The following is a 20,296-nucleotide window of genomic DNA, read 5'->3' as shown; positions in this document are numbered from 1 at the left end:
GAACAGGTGATACTCGGACGATGCAATGTCCGGGGAGTGTTGCGGATGCAATAGTGTTTCCCATCCAAGGAGTAGAATGGTGTACCGAGTCATCCTAGTCACATGGGCTCAGCGTTTTCCTGTAACAGGTGAAACCCTTTCCGATTCATAAGTGCCAGCTCCAGAGTTTTGAGTTTTCCTTGAACGCTTCTCTACTGCTGACAGTACACAGTTGCACTGATACTCTGACCAGCTAGTAACAGCTCCCGATGCACGATGCCGCTACCAGCCCTCCAAGCACACAGAAGGATCTTCTTCTGGTTCAGTGCTGGTTTCGGCTTTTTTGAAACTGATTCATGGGATGCTAACCAATGATGATGGCACCGGGAGCTTCGTACGGAACCCATTTCTCATTACATGTCAACACCCTGTCCAGGAATGGCTCCTACCTCAGACGAGAAAACAAACACAGATATCTGCTTGCGTTGCCTTCTGGAGCGGAGTTAAATCGTGTGGGCCCATCGACCCAACTTGAAGTGATTCTCAACTTGATGGATGTGCTGTCGAATGGTTTCTCCACTCACACGGGATTGTAGTCTCAGTTCCTCTCATGTCTGGCCACTGTTCACCTCGATTGCTCCCTGAAGATCTTCATTTTGAGGAACTTCCTACAGGACCCATTTCTCATCACATGTCAACACCTTGTCCAGGAGTTGCTCCTACCTCAGACGAGAAAGCAAAGAAACACAGATGTCTGCTCGCGTTGCCTTCTGGAACGGAGTTAAATCGTGTGGGCCCATCGACCCAACTTGCAGTGATTCCCAACTTGATGGAGGTGCTGTCGAATGGTTTCTCCACTCACACTGGATTGTAGACTCAGTTCCTCTCATGTCTAGCCACTGTTCACCTCAATTGTTCCGTGAAGATCCTCATTTTGTACATTGTTGGTCTTCTGGCACGTGTTGCGTCTTCGAGTGTTTCGTTACCGTCCTTAAACTTGTTAAACCTCCGCTTCACTGTTCACGTAGTCACCACTCTCACCAAAGGCCTGACCTATCTTCCTCCCAGCCTGCGTTTGACCACAGTTTGAACTCGTAGAGCATACACGCCCCATATAATGTTTTGAGGAGGTCCCATGTTCACTCTGTCCTTATGCAAGTTGTCGGTGTAACTGAACTGCCGCAACCAGTTAGTATGTTAGTTATACTCACACCAATAACCGACTATCGCCTATCTCCATTTGCATTCAACTCACAGTGCGAGGACCAATTGAACACAGACCTCCACTAAAAGCTACAGAACTTTCTTGGTTACCTTTATAGTTTCTAGTTCGGTTCCTTCAAAACTTACTAAAACAAAGTTAAAATTTTAGACTGAAAAACTATGCAACACACGTATATAATACATTGGTTGATTGTATTGTATTAAACGTCCCTTTCAATACTGACCTGAGACTATGTGAGACATGGGCCAACAGTTTAAACATGGAATGCTAAACAGGACGGTTTGAAACCAATATCCCTCGACTTAAAAGAAAATATTTCTCTTGGTTCGTATGTGGAGCACTACCAGTAATAGATTAGGATACTTTTAGGGAAGAAAATTATTTTTTTAATAATATATAAGTAATATTGCAGAGGTAAATGCACTATAATGTAAAACAGACAAAAGCAGTTTACCAAAGTGACGTACTTATTACTAACATGTTAACATTTGATGATTGAATTTAACAAATGTGAAACAAAAAACTAAATATACATTAAATATATATATATATATATATATATATATATATTGATAGATGGAATAGATATGACGGAAAAGCTTGAATACCAATACACGATTTCCCCTCATACCTCTTCTATCTAGCAATACAAAACTTGATATATACACTTCTTATCCCCTATAGTATGTTTCGAGATACATTTGAATTGTGTGCTTTTACACGGGGCCACTCCAGAGGGATCCAAAGTTGATGGGAGGGATTTCTGGAGGAGGTTTTCCTGACATCCTACCACTTTTCTCTGTTCATCTTTAGGGGCCCAATACATATCACCTCTGGAAAGCTTGTTCCATTCTGAAGAGAATGAACTATAAAACATGACTTTCCAATGAACAGTGTTGATGCAATAGCTATTTCACTGCGAGTCTAGATTTTCTTTATACTAACAGTGTCAAAGGGCCCCAGGGACTTACTCCGTTGTTCATGGTACAGTACCTAATTTTTTGTGCATGAACATATCTTTGTTATGTTTATCGAATGGACTACGTTCGATTTGGAAGTCATGTTGACAGGTTCATGTCCTTTCCTTGTTAGTTTATCTTTGGATTGTATGGTGCATGCTTGCCTAGAACTCTCTCTTCTTCACTTCTCTCATTGTGATAAGCGATTGCTCTGCTGTAGAGCGCGAATCTCTAGCATTGAGGCCACTGGCTTGATCCCAACTCCCATCAACACTTTTTATTATACCTGGCGTCCTGCTGTTCATACAGGTTATAAGCAGTGTAGTAACTACACTCTCTAGATTATAATTTATTTCCTACAGGTGAAGGGACGTGCGTGTCTTTCAGATGATTCTCTACGTTCACTCTGAGATGGAATCTACGGTTGCCCGTTTGGTTCTCAAATTATCAGATTAACTTAGTACACTTCTAGCTTACAGAGTAATTTTATATTTCCTTGCAGTGCATAAGAGGATCAAGTCCAATTTTCGCTATTTTGGACATGCAAAATCTCTGTCTAAAGCTCTATTCAGAACTTAAAAGATTAATGTTCAAGTAATATAAATAATCCTTATAATGGAAAAGCAATGTCACTTTTTTCATGTACTTGAGTATACCGCACAAACTTTATATCTCTTTTCTTCATAACTTCGGTATTTGAACTTGATTCTTTTGTGACCTGAATGCCCTAACAAAAACTAAAGTTATTTACTTTTCATGTAAACTCCCAATACTATTCCAAAAAGAAATCAAATTAATGGAGTAGGTAGAAATGCAGTATTGAACGTGACAATTAATTCTACCAAAGCTAGGTTTTGGTACCGTATTTCTTCTCATTCAATCCAATTACCTACTTAATTTTCCAGAATGTGTTACAATGGCAGGTGAATCATGTAAAAGTTGGGGATATACCACTTGTTTCACGCCTTTAATACAATCGATTTCGATTACATTCTCTTCACTTGCTTGCCTGAAAAACATGTACACTCATGTCCAAAATGATTGTCGCATATATATAACTGTCTTCTTGTAAGAATATAATTTGATAATGATTTTGCAGAGTACTTTTAATACTGACACTGTGTGTATAATCGGGAAATGTATATTTGTGGTAAATTTCATAGGAAAAGAATTATAAATACCAAAATTAGTATTAGTAAAACAAAATGTTGCTAAATGAACAAGAAAGTTTTATTTTCGTTTTATTGTTCTTATTTACTGCACTGTTGACATGAAATTTGCCACATGCATATCTTTGCCGATTATACACATATTGGTATAAGAAATACCGGTTGAATTGCTTATCAAATTATATTCTTACAACAACATATTTATAGATATGCGACAATACGTTTGGACATGAGTGTACATATTTAGGCATCTGAGCATTTTGGGATGTCTTTAAGTATGATACTGTTGTTGCCAGTACTCATTGTTAACCTTATAATATATATTATGTTTATCTGTTATTTGTTTTTGACGTTCTTTCCGTTTTCTTTATTTGCAGTGGCCAACAAAATATCAGTTTTCATACAAAGTTCATGACAGCAATGGAAATGATTTTGGACATTCAGAATCTCGAAATGGTAACATTACAAAAGGACATTACCATGTACTATTGCCGGATGGTCGACTTCAGAATGTCCACTACTGGGTAGATAATACAGGGTATCATGCAACTGTTACTTACAATACTATTTCCAAACACCCGTCTTGAATCCATCCTGCAGACGACATTTAACTGATTTTATACTTATAAAGTTCCTGAAAGTGCCTTCAGAGATCGTGCCGCCAAAGAATGTCACCAAGAACTGAACAACGAGACCAAATGATCAAGAATGACATGCTCCTTTAAAAGAGAAAATAAATAATTACAGCAAAATTTTACACTTTGTCATTTACTGGCAATTGTTTTTAATGCCCATCAATTTATGAACACTTCGTTATAAGTCAATGCATAAGTGATTATTCTTTAATATTCTTCTGAATAATCATAACGCCTTACAAGTGTGAATATTTTTTATGCGTAAATACACTTTCATCTGTTTGTTGAAATCATCATTGTCATCATGGGTATTCTGCCAGTATTGGCAGATCATTTGCTACAACTGAGAAGCTTCCTGCTCCATGGTCTTCCGCTAACCACTTCGTTTCCACGTACGCTTTTTCTGTTTTGATATCGTCAATTAATTGTAGCCTGCTTCGCCTCTTCCTTCTCTTTCCTGCCACCATACCCTCTAGCACGTCCTTCATGATACAGTTCCTTCTTAACCAACGTACCAACCAGTTTCTCCTTCTCTTCTTAATAACATTTATAATTGTTCTTTTCCCCCAACATTTCTAACACCCTCTCATTCGTTTTCCTCTCGATCCAGCTAATTCTATCCATTCTTCTCCACACCCACATTTCGAAAGCTTCTAGCCGTTTTTCATCATGTATTCATAATGTCTATGTTTCTGATCCATACAGCACAATACTCCATACGAATTTTATGAGTCTTTTTTCAACTCTTTATTCAAGATTCCACAAAATAGTATTTTCTTCTTTCTAAAGGCTTCTTTCGCCATTCTTATCCTTGCTTTTATTTCACGTTCTCATTTCATATCATTAATAATATTACTACCGAGATATCGAAAATTAGTCACCTGTAATATTTTCTATCTTCCTACTTGTATATTTGATACAGAACCCTTTGTTCCAATCATCATAGCTTTTGTCTTTCTAACATTTATTTTCGCCCGATATTCTTCACTAACCTTCCTGAACATCTTACTAAGTTTTTCTTCAGATTCCACAACAAGGGCATATAATCTGCAAACCATATACACCTAATTATTCTACCTCCTACTGAAATACCGTCTTCATTTTGTAGACTCTTTTTCATTATCTCTTCTAGACATATATTAAATAACGTAGGCGAGAGACAGCATCCCTGTAAAACTCCCCTTCCAATTGCACTCTCCTCTGTCATTTCCTCCCCTACTCTAACAGTTACTTTTTGGTTCATATGTAAGTTTCCTTTAAGTCTTTGATCTTTCCATACAATTTTCTTTAGAACTTCCAACAATAATTTCCAATTCATGCGATCGAAAGCCTTTTCTAGATCAATAAATACCACATAATCTTTTTCTCTTTTTCTATAAACCTTTCACCGATCACCCTTAATAACCGATTGTTGGAGTAATGAATATTTAATGTTATATGAAGTGTGAGTATAATTTTTAATTATTATATCTTATGACCCAGAACCAATGTAAATCGTGTTTGAAAGCCATATTTTTATATGTGTAACGATTATTGATAGTATCATCCAGTCGCAGCGATATATTAAAATATTAATTGGACTTCCTTCCCCGCTGGAAATGGATGGAGTTGGCAGTCCTAGGATGTAAATATGATTAACTATTTTGAAACAAACACATTGTAGGAAATGAAACAGTGTTGTTCTTCATCTTCCGGATAACAAATGCGCCTTAATTCTTACAGAAAAGAATTGAAAATAATAGTGACAGTATGTGAAATGGAGCAATACACAAAAAGTTGTGCATCAAGATTCATGTAGACATTTATTGTAAGATCTTATATATAAGTGTTAAAATAACATAATGTAAATAACCTTTCCTACATATAAACAGTGTAATGTATCTTGTTGGAAAATAAACATGTGTTTGATTTAAAATACTCCTTTTGTGATGGTTTGGCCTAAACCATATACTGATTATTTGAAATACTGTATTTGCAACATCGACAACGGATAGTATTGTTTCGTGAAGTAACGTGAGAAGTCATGAAATTAGAAAATAAAATATGATTGACATTCTAACGTATTTAAAGTAACAGAAGACTTCTGACTTTACTATGTTTGTATTCAAATATCAACATATGAATTATTATTATTATTATTATTATTATTATTATTATTATTATTATTATTATTATTATTATTATTATTATTATTATTATTATTATTATTATTATTATTATTTCCAACAGTGAAATCAGGCTTAAAACTAGTCTTAAATACATAATTTTGGTCAAGGATGTATTGTAGACCTGCGGGAGGCCGAATGGTTATTCCGCAGTAACTCACAAAATAATATTAAGTGCTGGTTTTGTATTTTCATTGACGCTATTGGCTCCAGGACGGTATGAATGCACGTCAGTCCTATTCCAGTCAGTTGATACCGTCTCATAACTTTCTACATATGAGCAATTTAACTTTGGATTAAGTATAGAATAATCTCTTTGTTTATTCTATATATGAAACTGAGACTAGCATTCAAATGAGTCTAATGCAGGTAACATAACTGCTTGCAGAATTACTACCATTTAGCTATGTGAGATATGTTATCATTCTTTACGTAAGGGAGACTGTTGTAATCATGAAAACTACAGAATGTTTCACCCAAAAACTGCTACAATATGTAGTTAATCAGTTTCTCACTCAGTAAGATTCTCATTCTTTAATGTCTGACAATTATGAAATAAAAAAAATCTCTAATACGTACAGTATGATTGGTCTAGAACAAAATTCTGAAGGACGATTATTTTTCTTTGACCATTTTTATTTATTTATTTATTTATTTATTTGTGGTCACATCTATTGAAAACATGACACCTCTGTTTCCTGGTACAGTAAAACCTGTCTTCAACGGACCCTTTATTAAACGGAAAACTGTCTTAAACGGAAATATTTCACGGTCCCATGAATTGTGGAGAACAAAACGTGTAAAACTCCCTTCATTAAGCGGAAACTGTGTTACGCGGACAACGGAAAGAAAAATAAACATTTAACGGAAAATTCTGAGTTCCGGACTACAGCGTTTAGAAGATGTTTAGACATTCTGTGAGACATACACATTACACTATCTGCGATAAAAAGTTCATTCTTTTGTTAAATATTTCTAGACAGTGTTGACCTTCCCCAACCACTACTCATATTCACCCCACAAATTGTCCTTAATCACCCCAACTTAATCAAGAATCATACGGAATGTCGGAAAGAAGAAAACGAGATAGAGGAAGAAGAGGAATACGATACCGAGTTCCAAGAAGAGTGTAGAATAAATACATATCAAGATTCTCTCAGAAGTTTAAAGGAACTGCAAAAATTTGCCTTACGAAAAAATGATTCTGATTCACTTAGTTGTATAATTTATCTGGCTAAAGTGTATGCGGAAAGTCAAGCAGCCGAGCAGCAATGTACACAGAAAACCCTGCTTGGCTATTATACAAATAAAGAAAACATGTGCATAGCATATTTTGTATTCATTTTAATTTTTTTTGTGTGTATTTATTCGTAGAAGAAAGAAGTAATGTAATCGAACAATGTACGTACAGCAATATATTTTCTCAGTATGCCCCTTTATAAGCATGTACTCTTTTAAAGAAAGGAAAGGTCTACCTCCACTAAGCGGAAACCTGACTTTAACGGAAATTTTTGCAAGTCCCGCTCGATTCCGCTAAAGACAGGTTTCACTGTATTACTAAATACCCAAATTAAAAAAAAGAATACAAATATTAAAAAACGAGATTTTTAGGAAACGGAATAACCTTCTTTTTTGTTATTTATATTAAAATTATCTTTATAACAATATCTGTCCTCCAATCTTGAAATTCCCAATTCCTATTAATTATTCCTTCACTAAACATTCACTATAAATGTTGAATGATTGTGGCGACATTCTACACCCTTGTCTGACCTCTCTTCCAATCTCCACACTACTGGTTTCTCCTTCATTCAAGCACAAATTCATTCGTTGTCCTATGTACAAGTTTCGAATCAGTCGGTCTTTCCAGTTGACTCCGATTTCTTTTAGTATTTTCAAAAGTTTCGTCCAAATTACCTGGATTTTAAGATTGGAGGGCAGATCATTAAAAAGATCGTATGCAGATAATACAGTTACTATAGCTAGAACCGAAGAAGAACTATAGGAGATGATTGACAAAATAGTTGACACTGGAAAACTGTATGGAATGGAAATCAACATCGAAAAGTCGAAAATCAAGAGAGTATCCTCACGCCCTTACGGGTCAGAGTAGAACAAAGATAACTTGAAGAGGTACATAATGTCAAGTATCTGGGAAGTATTTTAACAAGACATTTACCACTTAGGTTTACTGATCAGGTCAAAAATTGTCATAGCCAACGAAGTATTCAACAAGAAAAGATCACTCTTCATAGGCGTATCTCTAACACTGTAATTAATCATATATTCTTCTATCACTGATAGTTAGGTCAGTTGCTAAAGTAGTTTCTGTATACTATGATTTAGGGAACTTTATCTTGATTTAGGAGTCATACCACTAGTAATCCATGCATTTTGTATTTTCCTACTTTCCTCGTTTGCCTTTTCTCACACTTTCTATCACGTCACCCAAACTACAATTTCTATTCCAGTAACGTCCTAATATTTAAAAAAAAAAAAAATTATGACCTTATTATTCCTAATATGCTTTATTGGATTATCGTTGCAATCAGTTAAGATATACTATTCTTAACATACAAACTTCGGAGAACTCAAACGCAATATATTATTGACGTCTTTCCGTAATGCTCATGTTTCTGCTTCATACAATGAAATACTCAGCATTTAAAACCTTCCTGAAACTTTTCATTCAATTACAGACATATTGTCTTTCCATCATCATCACAGTCATTATGAAGATATTTCACCCTTTCTGTTTACAGTATTTATCATTTACATTTCAATCTTTCATTAATATTGCTAACTACCTAAGTATAGAAAACTAGCCACCTATTATACTTCCCTTGTTCAAAACTCCCCCACAACTAGTTAGTTCCTATATCTACTTTTCCTCGTCATATACTTTTCTTCTAAATTTCAAACAAATCTTTAAACTTTTCAGTATGAAACTTGTTGTCTCACATTTTTCTTGCTAAATATAGTTTTCAGTGGGATTCCACCTCAGTCAGCACAAGATTGTGATGATACTTCTGCGTGTTTTCTTACCATTCGCATTCAACAACTTCTTGACATAGCTATATGCTTTAATAATTCTCCCGTTTAACTTTCATCATGGTACGATACTCAGAACACAACTCCTTCACAGGAGACAAGTTTTAGATAAGTATATATACACAACGTAACAACAAATATAACATTCATATGCTCGTCCTCTGTCCTTACTTCTTTCATACAGTATTTTCAGCCTTCATCTTTTCCCTCAACGCAATTTTTTTTGGGGAGACTTGCCCCCCCCCTTCCTGCTAGAGACGCTAGTAGGCTCTTAACGAGTAGGCTCAATATTGGACTAAGGAAGAACTTACGAGGAAGGTCCATAAACCGTGAGAGTTGAATTTTGATGAAAATTTGTGACAAGATTCAGTTCGAGTTGCTAAGTAACGTAGTAATAGTCATTCGATGCGCAAATGCTTCGTTGAGCTGCTACACCGACGCCATCTTGAAATCCTGTAGGCAATGTCCAAGAACACCCTTTTAACACAAAAATGAAAAAGCTTTTGATATATCTGACATCAGTATTGTAAACCAATGTAAATCATCTATATGTGAGAGTACTTCCAGTGCATGACCGCTATCTTGAAAGGCGCCATATTGAATCGTCGTGAAATATGATAAATGGCAAGGGGGTCATGTGGGATATCAAATAGCACTGGAATTTACTCCTGAATTCATTTCCGTAACCAAAGTTTAGATGTCTGTTTTCACTTCAGAGTTAAGAGCTCTCTCGCTCACAGGAACATACAAAAACTAAGCAAGTAAAATTTGTGATATGAAATACGATCGTGCAAACACTTGCATGATTTTAACTAGTGCAATAGTAGTTATTTGATCTACAATAGCCACTATACCAATCAGATCTTGAGACTAGTGAGAGAAATCGTTAATTAAATTGAAATTTCTGTAGTGAAAAATGGAATAGCAGCACTGTAACAAATTATACCTATTTCAAAATCGCTATATATATGAGTCTGTGTGTGTTGCGATTATGTATAGCATTTAAATGCTGTAATATAAGTTAGGTGGAATTGCACATATGGTTTTAAAGAATCTGTCTTGAAGCTATTAGAAAATTAATAGAAAAAATATTAGAAAAATAATATAAACTATTGCACATAAGCAAATATTAACCTACTAACCTTTTGCTCTTCAATTGTGATGATGGAGATCCAAAACGTAGTGATTAGCACACAGCATCATAGAGCAGTGCAAACACTTAACAAATGCACTTTCGTCACAATCTTCATGACCACAGACACTATTTTCTACTAGTCTTCAGAACATTTGTAAATGAACCAACTATTGCTCCTGTTACGTACTCACATTTCTGCCATGCATATGCAAGCATGTCCTTTAGGACTGGCGCACAAAATTGATGATACACAACAGAATGCATCTTCTTTATGAAAATTCTGCCATATAACTTGTACACCGAATAAGTGAACACCTGCTACGATCAGTTATTTATCACAGTTTTGATATGAAAACTAGTCTTGCCCTTATTATAAGCAAGTGTTTTATCGTTAAAGGTGGAAAGATGCAGATATTTAATTATTTTATATTGAAGGGGAAAGGAAGAAAGAGGCTTGTTTTATGGATTGCAATTTGGAACTGAATCTTGTAATAATCTTTACTGCCACATATTCTTAGCAGTTGTGCATGCATTCTCTTATCACTAATAGCAAAACAAACTCAAGAAAAGTGAATTCTAAGTTTCCAGGTGTATCTTCTAAGAATTGGCTGTGAACTGATAATTTAAATCTCCTTCATTGTTCAATGTGGCAGCAATAAATCGATTGTATTTAGAGAAACTGTCAATAAATACATTAAAGTATTTTAACTTCGTAATATGCACGGTAAATTATAGCTCGTCAAATATGAGTATTGGAAAGGAACGCAATATTCTGCAACAATGATGGTCTTTGCGTAAGGTTTCTAGATTGAAGAATAAAACTTAACACACTATAATGGACCACGTAACATTGCCTAAAAGAGATTTTTGGTTTGATACAATTCAACGTCCCACACGATTGCTACGCTAAAGGAGACGTGGACCTACTGATTATAGTGGAATCCGAACCATTTTGGTCGTTCAACTAATATGTACCAGTTTATATAATTTTTTCTAATATATATCCGAATAATCCCTTTGGTATTCTCTGCTTGTCAGTACTATTATTAGGCATGTGTTTCATCGGCCAACAGTCTATTCCATCGCACTTTGAAATAGGTATAACTTGTAGCATGCTGATATTCCGTTTTTCACTACAGAAATTTCAATTTAATTAACGATTTCTCTTACTAGTCTCAAGATCTGATTGGTATAGTTGGTATTGTACTGCATTAACTACTGCATTAGTGAAAATCATGCAAATGCTCGCACGACCGTGTTTCATGACACAAGTTTAACTCGCACAGTTTTTATATGTTCCTGTGGGTAAGAGGGCTCTTAACTCTGAAGTGAAAACAGATATCTAAATTTTGGTTACGGAAATGAATTCAGGAATAAATTTCAGTGATATTTGATACCCCACATGACCCCCTTGCCATTTATCATATTTGACGGCGATTCAATATGGCGCCTTTCAAAATGGCGATCATGCACTGGAAGTACTCCCACATATAGATGCTCTACCTTGATTTACAATACTGATGTCAGATCTATCAAAAGTTGTTTCATTTTTGTGTTAAAAGGGTACTCTTGGAAATTGCCTACAGGATTTCAAGATGGCGTCGGTGTAGCAGCTCAACGAAGCATTTGCGCATCGAGTGACTATTACTACGTTACTTAGCAACTCGAACTGAATCTTGTCACAAATTTTCATCAAAATTCAACTCTCACGGTTTATGGACCTTCCTCGTTAGTCAAGTGCTATTTATGGAGCGTTGGACTGTATGGTTCAGAGACTTGGACATTACGGAAGTTAGAGAAGAAATATTTAGAGAGCTTAGAAATAAAGTGTTGGAGGAAAATGTAGAAGATAAAATGAACAGAGAGAGTAACAAACGAAGATGTTTTAAACGGATAGGAGAGAAAAGGTTGCTTTTAGCCAGCATCCATCATAGGAAGGTCAATTTTATTGGATACATCTTGGGAAGAAATTTTCTTCTTCATGCCACCATAGAGGCAAATATGAGAAAAAGTGAGGAGCAGGAAGAACACAACTAATCGATTATCTGAAAAATGGAAGAAAATATTGGAAATTAAAAGAAGCTGATTATCAAGAAACGTTGAAGAAGCATTTCCAGGCCTAAATCTAAAATTGAGAACGAAACTCATTAGTCCCAAGACCTGCTGAAAAGCAGAATACTTAATAATATAACACTATCTAGCACACACACGTAACAAACAGTTCTCTTTGAAATAATGCTACATGGGGAAACACACATACATACACACAGAAAGAGAAACAAAAAATTACTGAATTTTTAAAAATTGAAAATAAAGACGAGCAAAAATTTCTTCGCAAATGCTCAGAGCTAATTTGTATTATTAATTTCTAACAAAAAAAATAATAATATGAGTTCAACTAAGTCTTTATGATATGAATAACCAATTGGTGGAATAAAAATACAGGAAAAGCTTTTTGAAATTTTAATTGGTATGACTTTTACAAGAAAAAGGAAATTTACAATAAGAAACATTGCCAGAAGCAAACGCAAAACTCTTTCAGATGAAGCAACAAGTAAATCCAGTTGCTTTTGAAACAAACGCTCAAAGCTATGAATCATTAACTTTAAAAAAGAAAAAAAAATGAAAAAAGAACTTTCTCTCAGTGAGTCTTAAAAGCATCTCCGTTTTAAAGGAAGGAAGAAGAGTTCGTTCACAAACGGGCAATAATTAGAAGTATTGTCTTCTCTCTTTCTCTGTGCTGTTGCTATATAACAAAAGATGCAGGGTTCAGAAGTGGCTTGCTGGTATATTTCCCTCACGGCATTGTTGTTAGTGTGAACCAGCATTTCTTTCAACAGGTGTTGTTCTTGCATTCTTTCTCAAATTATTGTATGTGAGTGGCTTTGAGATGAACAGAAATGCTACGTTATTATTGTTGAAGTCCTTTATGAGAAAAGTGTTGCTGAAAATGGATAGCGTTTCCTGCCATTCTTTTAAAAGTGCGCAATGTTCTAATGGTTCAAAGGAATCTGCTATCATATGTTGGTGATAGGTGAAATGTTTAACCATTTCTCATAATGATGAGAAAAAGATATCGCTCTTAAAAAGTGCCAGTGTCGCAAACTTTTCATTTCAAATTTTTAAGTATACAATAGTCATATAACATTGTTCTTTAGTAGAAGTTACGAGTTATATGTATTTCGATAAACAGTTGATATTCTCGAGATAACCTCATTACCAAAAACCCAATTTTCAAATCAATTATATCATAAACTTTAGTAATGAATTACTCGTCAATTAACAACACTCCAAAACAAGAACAAGTTTACAAAATTATTGTACGAGTATAACTGAAGCATTCCGCCGAATAAGACTGTATGACACGTTTAGGATTCCACTAGTAATCCAATTAAATAAATATTGAGTTACTAATGGAATCATGATCTACAAAAAGTAACTGTCACATACTGACAGCCTGGTGCCACCATTTTATAAGATACTGACTCTGGGTGGAGTATTGTTATGTATGTAAGTGTACCTAATTTTCGTTCTTCTCGTTTTCATCTAGAATGTGCCATACAGTGTTATTCCAGGATACGCTTCAACTAGTATAAAATTGCAGGTGTGTTTTTTTATAAATGTAGTTTGCTATTTTCATTTTTTGATGACAAGAAATAAATGATGGGAGGAATAACGAACGCCATCTTCAGCATGTAAATATTTTAAACAAATTATGTATGTAAAGCATACAGATTAAAATAATAATTTTGAACCCCCAAACGATGTGAATAACTAAATGTAAACTTACGTACTCTGCGATTCAGACACGGATCACCTCTCTAATCAATAATAATAATAATAATAATTCAGCAGATTATCTCCTGACCGTAAACATCTTCATTAAAAGCTGTAGTTATACTAAAACTATGCTTTGAAATTTGATAAGCAATTCAAAATGTTTATGGTTTCAAAATTTAAGCGAGTCGAGCAAAAAAATTTCCACTTCTCGATATTAGGACAGTGAAAGAGAAATCGGAAAATAATCTAATGTTTTGATGCTATGGTAGGATTAAAGTTACAGTGGCGTGTCTTTTTTTTTTTAAGATTTATATACAGAAACTAGCTCTAGATAAGTCAATCTCTTAATAGAAAACGTAAAGCAGAACTTGATTCAACTTCCAACAGATGGCAGTTAAAGTTCTGAAGAAAGCAACAGTAGTTTTGTTCCCGAATTAATTACAATATATATTTTCATTAAGATCTGGATAACAAAGAAAGTGTAAAATATACACCACTATAACTTTAACCAATCCATCTTCGGGTATTACAAGAACGCTGTCAAAATATATGGCCAAATTGTTCCAAATCGAGGATAACGAAAGCTTATAACCGCTACCAGGTTATAGAAGTATTTTTGTGGACGCTCTGTATATTTTGTAAAGACAGTGATTATTTTTTTCGATTTATACTATATTCTGCGACGCAAATAAGTTCTTTCTTCGCTGGGAATTGCTTCCTTCCCACGCAACTGGACAAAGAAGTCTCTCATTGTTTTTTTCATATCTATGTTTAAAACATTGCCTTTTGGTGAGAACATTTCAGTGAGCGACGAACCTTTTCAGTGTTTCTCCCTGACTTATTATTATGCAGTTATTTGGAACTGAATTGAGTGGTTTCTTTAATCATTTATGGAAATACTAGCTGACCAGATATTCGAGTGACCAGAATGACGCCAGTCACAATTTTTTTGCAGTTCCTTACCTGTACTTTCACACGCCCGAGTTATCGCAATGTCTCGTGCATCGTGGTCAGTAGACTGAAATTAACATAAATCCTTTTCCGTATTCTGTTTGTATGTGCATACAGGTGAGCTGAGTGGTTTTTGGAATGAACTGCCAACACTCTTCAGTCAACCACTGCAACTCGTATCTAGAACTTTTGCGCTCGAGGAGTTGAACTCCGGAATGGTGTGCAGCCACCACGCGTTGGAATTAAGTCCCGTCGTCGGGAATTAAGTCTGACTTTGTGTTAAGGGGCACAAGCTATTAGCCGGCGAAGGACGTTTTCTTACGGCTAGCCTCAACTAATGAAGTAACAGGTTCACATACCTTGTGCGTACCTGTCAGTTATAATCGCGCCCTCCAACATTAGCATTCTACTTTGGAGACCTTTTTTATTTGCTGAAGACTCATCTTAATGCTTCAGGATTGTTTGGCGCAACAACTAGATTTCTACGTGGAATTATCCCGGCAACTTTTCCCCCAATGCTAATCTCCCAAGTGCGTCAATGGTGTAAGAGAAGCATTTATAGTGAAATTTCAGACATAATCTCCTATATATAAAGGGCTACGTTGCATCAGAAAGGCAAAATGTGATTTTAATAATGAAGATTATTATACATATTCTGTGTTAAGTGTTGTGATCATTTATCTTCGTTATTTTTATATATAATAGTATTCTAATAAATAAGTATAGTGTTATTTAATCCAGTGTGTTTTGGTTGTTTGTGTGAATGATATTTGTGTGCGTTATGGTCTGGATGACCGTCTGATCGTCCGTGAGGTTTTCGGGACGAGACATCCGAACCTCTCGGCGCCTAATTCTCATCTCATCATTGAGACCGACGAGCGATTTGGAAACAATTTGTAATCCCTTCTTGGAGAGGTCGTTCAACGTCCTACCCAGGTAAGTACAGGTTTTAGGAGAATACTTATTGGTAGGACAACGAACCACGAACAACGACCAGATTAACTTACAAGGTTGGTTACAAATAAATGGCAGACCGAACAACGACCCGACACCTGGATGGTTACAAGCTACATCTACGTTATTGAGTAGTATGAAAAGCATCGTCCACATAGGAAATGTAGTAAAATATATTTTCAGAACCAAGAACGAAGAGTTAGAATAAGATCATATACCTTATCTATGTTATTGTCATTAAAACTAATTGGGTGCATATGAAGATATTACGACAGGTACACAACCGAAATTATCTTAATTACATGTAGATCGCAGACAGTATTTTCTAAAAACGAAATCGCTGGTAGCACTCTCTAGAATTGGGTAGGTGTTAATGAGTTGCAAATCAATAAAAATAAATATAATTTTGCCTAAGTTTTCTTTCTTTAACTCCCGTTCTAGCCCACTTATCCCGTCCTCAACGTCTAGCGTAGAATGTTAGGAGGTCTTCAATCAGAGAAAACTAAGGAAATGTTCAGTGCTTTTAAAATGTGTAATGGGAACTGCAAATTAATTATTTGTAGTGGAGGTATCGATTAAGAATCTGGGTTATAAATACTATGTATACAAGAACTGAACAATTATGGGTTTATCGCACAGACAGTAACTTGGATACGTCAGCTAATGTCAATCCAGTATACGGTACTTGTGCATTCCCAAGATGTTGGAAAGTGTGACCCTTAAAGAGCAAATATATTATTGTTTGCTCATTTTTTAAAGTGGAGCATGAGGCTATATGAGAAGTAACTCCTCAGTATAAGGTGGAATCTCAAACAACGTAATGCATTCAAATGCTTTCCCGCTACTAATAGAAATCGGAACCTCATTACCAATATCGCTCGAGCAAGCCGCTACACAAGCGAACTCTTTTTAAGATAATAAAAATAGGCAAGAAATTTCATTTTCTTACCAGTACTTCCGAAAAGAAAATATTCAATGCCACAACATTTATAATGGCAAGATAATAAAATAGGCAAGATAATAATAATAGGCAAGAAATCTCATTTTGTTACCAGTACTTCGGAAAAGAAAATATTCATTGCCACAACATTTGTAATGAAACTGGCAGAATATTTACAAGTCTCCCTGTAAGTACAAAATATTCAGACATGGATTCCTTTGCAGAAGTTTCTCATTTTAATTTTCAAATTCTTAATTAAGATTTTCTTCTGAACTTTATATACGAAGCAACTACGTTTCATTATACGAGTACAAGCGCACACTAATTAGCGTACTATTTAACTTCTACAGGAGAGTTTGGTATATTTTGCTGTCAAGATTATATTGTCATGATCTTACTTGATTTTAGAATGGTTATTCATCATTATTCAGACATGCTGTTTTGTAGCACATTAGGTAGATAAAAGTAAGGAAAAGTATTTACAGAGGAGAATTCGGAAATCTAAATAACAAAACTAAGATGTACTTCTCACCCATAGAATATAATATAAAATTACGTAAAAGTAAGACCCGTAAATGAAATGTCAGCTACAAAATATATAAAATTTACGTTACAAACAATTACTTCAAAACGCTCCTAATGGAAAGAGAAAAATACACTCACACAGAAATTCTTCCTATCTTACAGAAGTAGATTTCCTGTAAGGTAAGAGAGGATATTCCCCCCCTCCACTTTCCCTTTTATCTCAAACTCTTCTTTATAATTCATTTTAATCAATTTACTGATATTATACAATTGAGCACAATAGATCTATGTTACTCAAGCTGATTAAATCTTGACATATGTCGGGTGCTATTTCAACTTCATCGAATTTTTGGAGTAAATTGTTAAACGGTAGATTTCAACTCAACTAATGGACATTGTCTCTAAGAATACACTTGGAACAGGTGTAAGAACATAGAAAACAGATGATAGCACTTTTATTCGTGTAAATGTCAGAAAATGTACATGTTCACAAATCAATGTACGCTAAAAATTACAGAAAATATAATACTTTGTTCGTTACTTAGGATAAAGGTCAAATATAACACAAAGTTTTGCTTATAACCAAGCATGAAATGGGGCATATAAGGAAGCATACAGGTACGCGCATTTAATATTGCTATATTCCAGCGAGTACTAACCTTATATTTATGAAAGAACGTGCGTATTCTGAGTGGATATACGCTATATTTTTAGAAATGGTCGAATGTGTACATATCAAAAAAGTCTAGCGTTACATCACTGCTCATAGCGAAAAATAAAACCTGCTACAATTCTTTAGTGTTTGTTAGTTGGATATTCATTATAACCGTGAAAGACAAACTAAACGCTAAAATTAACAGTATAGCTATTGTTCTTAGGAAATGAAAAGCTGGTTGCTCGCTGTCTAATAATGAAGTTATCTATATTGGTACTTCAATGTTTGCGTTCAGCTTGCGAGATGGAATATTAATAACTATACAGAGCATAGATTGAAAAAATGTCGTAGCACTATGTATCCCTATCCCATGTTCTTACGTTCATTTTCCAAGTTCTTTAACACCATCGCATTGTTACACAACGTTCATCACCAGTAACAGCGGTCTATGTGAACTCTTGGTGTTCAAATAAAATGCTGAAGTTATGCAGAGAATATTTTTCTGTGTCGAAATTGGGCAGAGTTAAGAATATGTCGGAAGTATAAAGTATATACACTAAGGACCTAAGAGTTGATCTCTAAGGATTTGCAATAAACGGAAATATAGGCCAAGAGAACTCTGTACCAGCTGTGAGGTAAGCAATGCGATGTGTAAGCAAAGAATTAATTAGTCTCAGATAGTACGTAGGAAGATTGAAAGACTGAAGTTCTTGAATTAGACCATAATGTGAAATCTTGTTAAAAACCTTTTCTAAATCCATTAAGATAAGACATAATCGTACTGCTTTTTGGACTAGTTCGTAATTATAATGTTAAGGCAAAGCAATTAGTCGTTTATTGTAAATCAAGTTCTGCAGCCTGATTGATGAATAAAAAGTATATTATGTGCTTCCAGATATGAATGAAGCAGGCACTCGAAATTATTTTTTCAGTAGCTTACATAATACTAAAGTAAGTTGGATTAATCTGTAAGAGCTGGCATAATGTATAGGTATATTCGGCTTATGAAATATGCAAAGTTTCGATATTTTCCATGCCAATATATATATACCAATTTGTAAGATGAAATTGTAGATTGCTACATGCAGAAGCAGGAATGAGTGTGGAGCTTATTGAACATGTCGGTAAGAGGTGTTATCAATTCCAGTTGCTGTATTCTTTTTCCACTTCAGTGGAGTTTGAAGTCCAACAGTAATGATAGGTGCAGTAAGAGGATATCCCGGGCCAATGATATGTTCTGTTGAAGGCTGTAAAGCTGAGATGCAAAAGATATTCATCAACTCAGAATGTGTGGAAGCGATAGAAGTGAATATTGTTTGTATCTGAGTACCAAAGTTGTCAGTTTTATCTTGATCTGGGAAGAGAGGAGTGCCATGGTTAGTGATAGGATGGGTGATTTTGGTGTTCCTTACAGCAAGTTGACTGAAGCGCTTCCAATATTCAAAATGATCTGTCTCCTCGAATAAGTTGTTACTTGTTCTTATCTAATTCCTACGTTTATATGCAACAATATTGTTCTTAACTGTATGTTGCCATTGGCGATGATGCAGAAGTGATCCACCGTCCCCTGCTTGATAACAATCGCTAAGATATTGTAGCAGTCTCTGTATAAATGCAAGATACGTTGGAATTAATTTAGGTTTATAAGGACGTATTTGGTTTATGATGAAATCTACGTTGTATTGTATTAGTGATAGTAGTAAGACAAGAAGCGAAGTCACCGTCAGTAGTAGAGGTCTTACATGTGAAGAGCATTCTAACGCTCTTGCTGGTATTCAGGCAATGTGCCTTATCCAGGGCGCAAAATTTCCGGTCGACAGATCGCCATTGGCGACTAAAAATTTAGAGCTGGCGACCAGTGTTCAGTAGGAATGGTTTCTACCTAAACTCACAGGGCTGCGTAGTTTCTGTTTCGCACGAAAATAATTGTCACTGAGTGAGATAAAACACGGAATGTGAAGTCTTCACAATGGACATGGAAAGTGAAGTCTTCAGAACCTTGTAATTCGCCCCTCCTTTCACATCCTCAATCGAAATGGTTTGCCTCCTGAAGCGTCAACGAGAGAGATGTAATCTCTTCCTTTGTCAAACCAAAGGCCGTGGAGAGAAGGGGCCTCTCATAAGCGTGCGTAGTCCTGGCCCCCCACCATCACGCAAATCTTCGAAAACAATT

At 35.3% G+C, this 20,296-nt stretch overlaps 1 protein-coding gene across 1 annotated transcript in view; it reads left to right on the top strand.

The window, feature by feature from the left end:
• Positions 1-4,077, top strand: part of LOC145661173 (cuticle protein 8-like) — a 33,700-nt gene extending 29,623 nt beyond the window's left edge. Inside the window, exon 3 of the mRNA XM_081726622.1 lies at positions 3,710-4,077. Coding sequence (XP_081582748.1) covers positions 3,710-3,919 — 210 coding nt within the window. The 3' untranslated portion in view covers positions 3,920-4,077. The remainder of the gene's footprint in view (positions 1-3,709) is intronic.
• Positions 4,078-20,296: the final 16,219 nt, after the last annotated feature.

This window comes from Thermobia domestica, chromosome 9 (genome assembly GCF_964235325.1).
Source record: "Thermobia domestica chromosome 9, izTheDome1.hap1.1, whole genome shotgun sequence".
Lineage (NCBI taxonomy): Eukaryota > Metazoa > Arthropoda > Insecta > Zygentoma > Lepismatidae > Thermobia > Thermobia domestica.
This window is presented reverse-complemented; position numbering and strand designations above follow the sequence as displayed.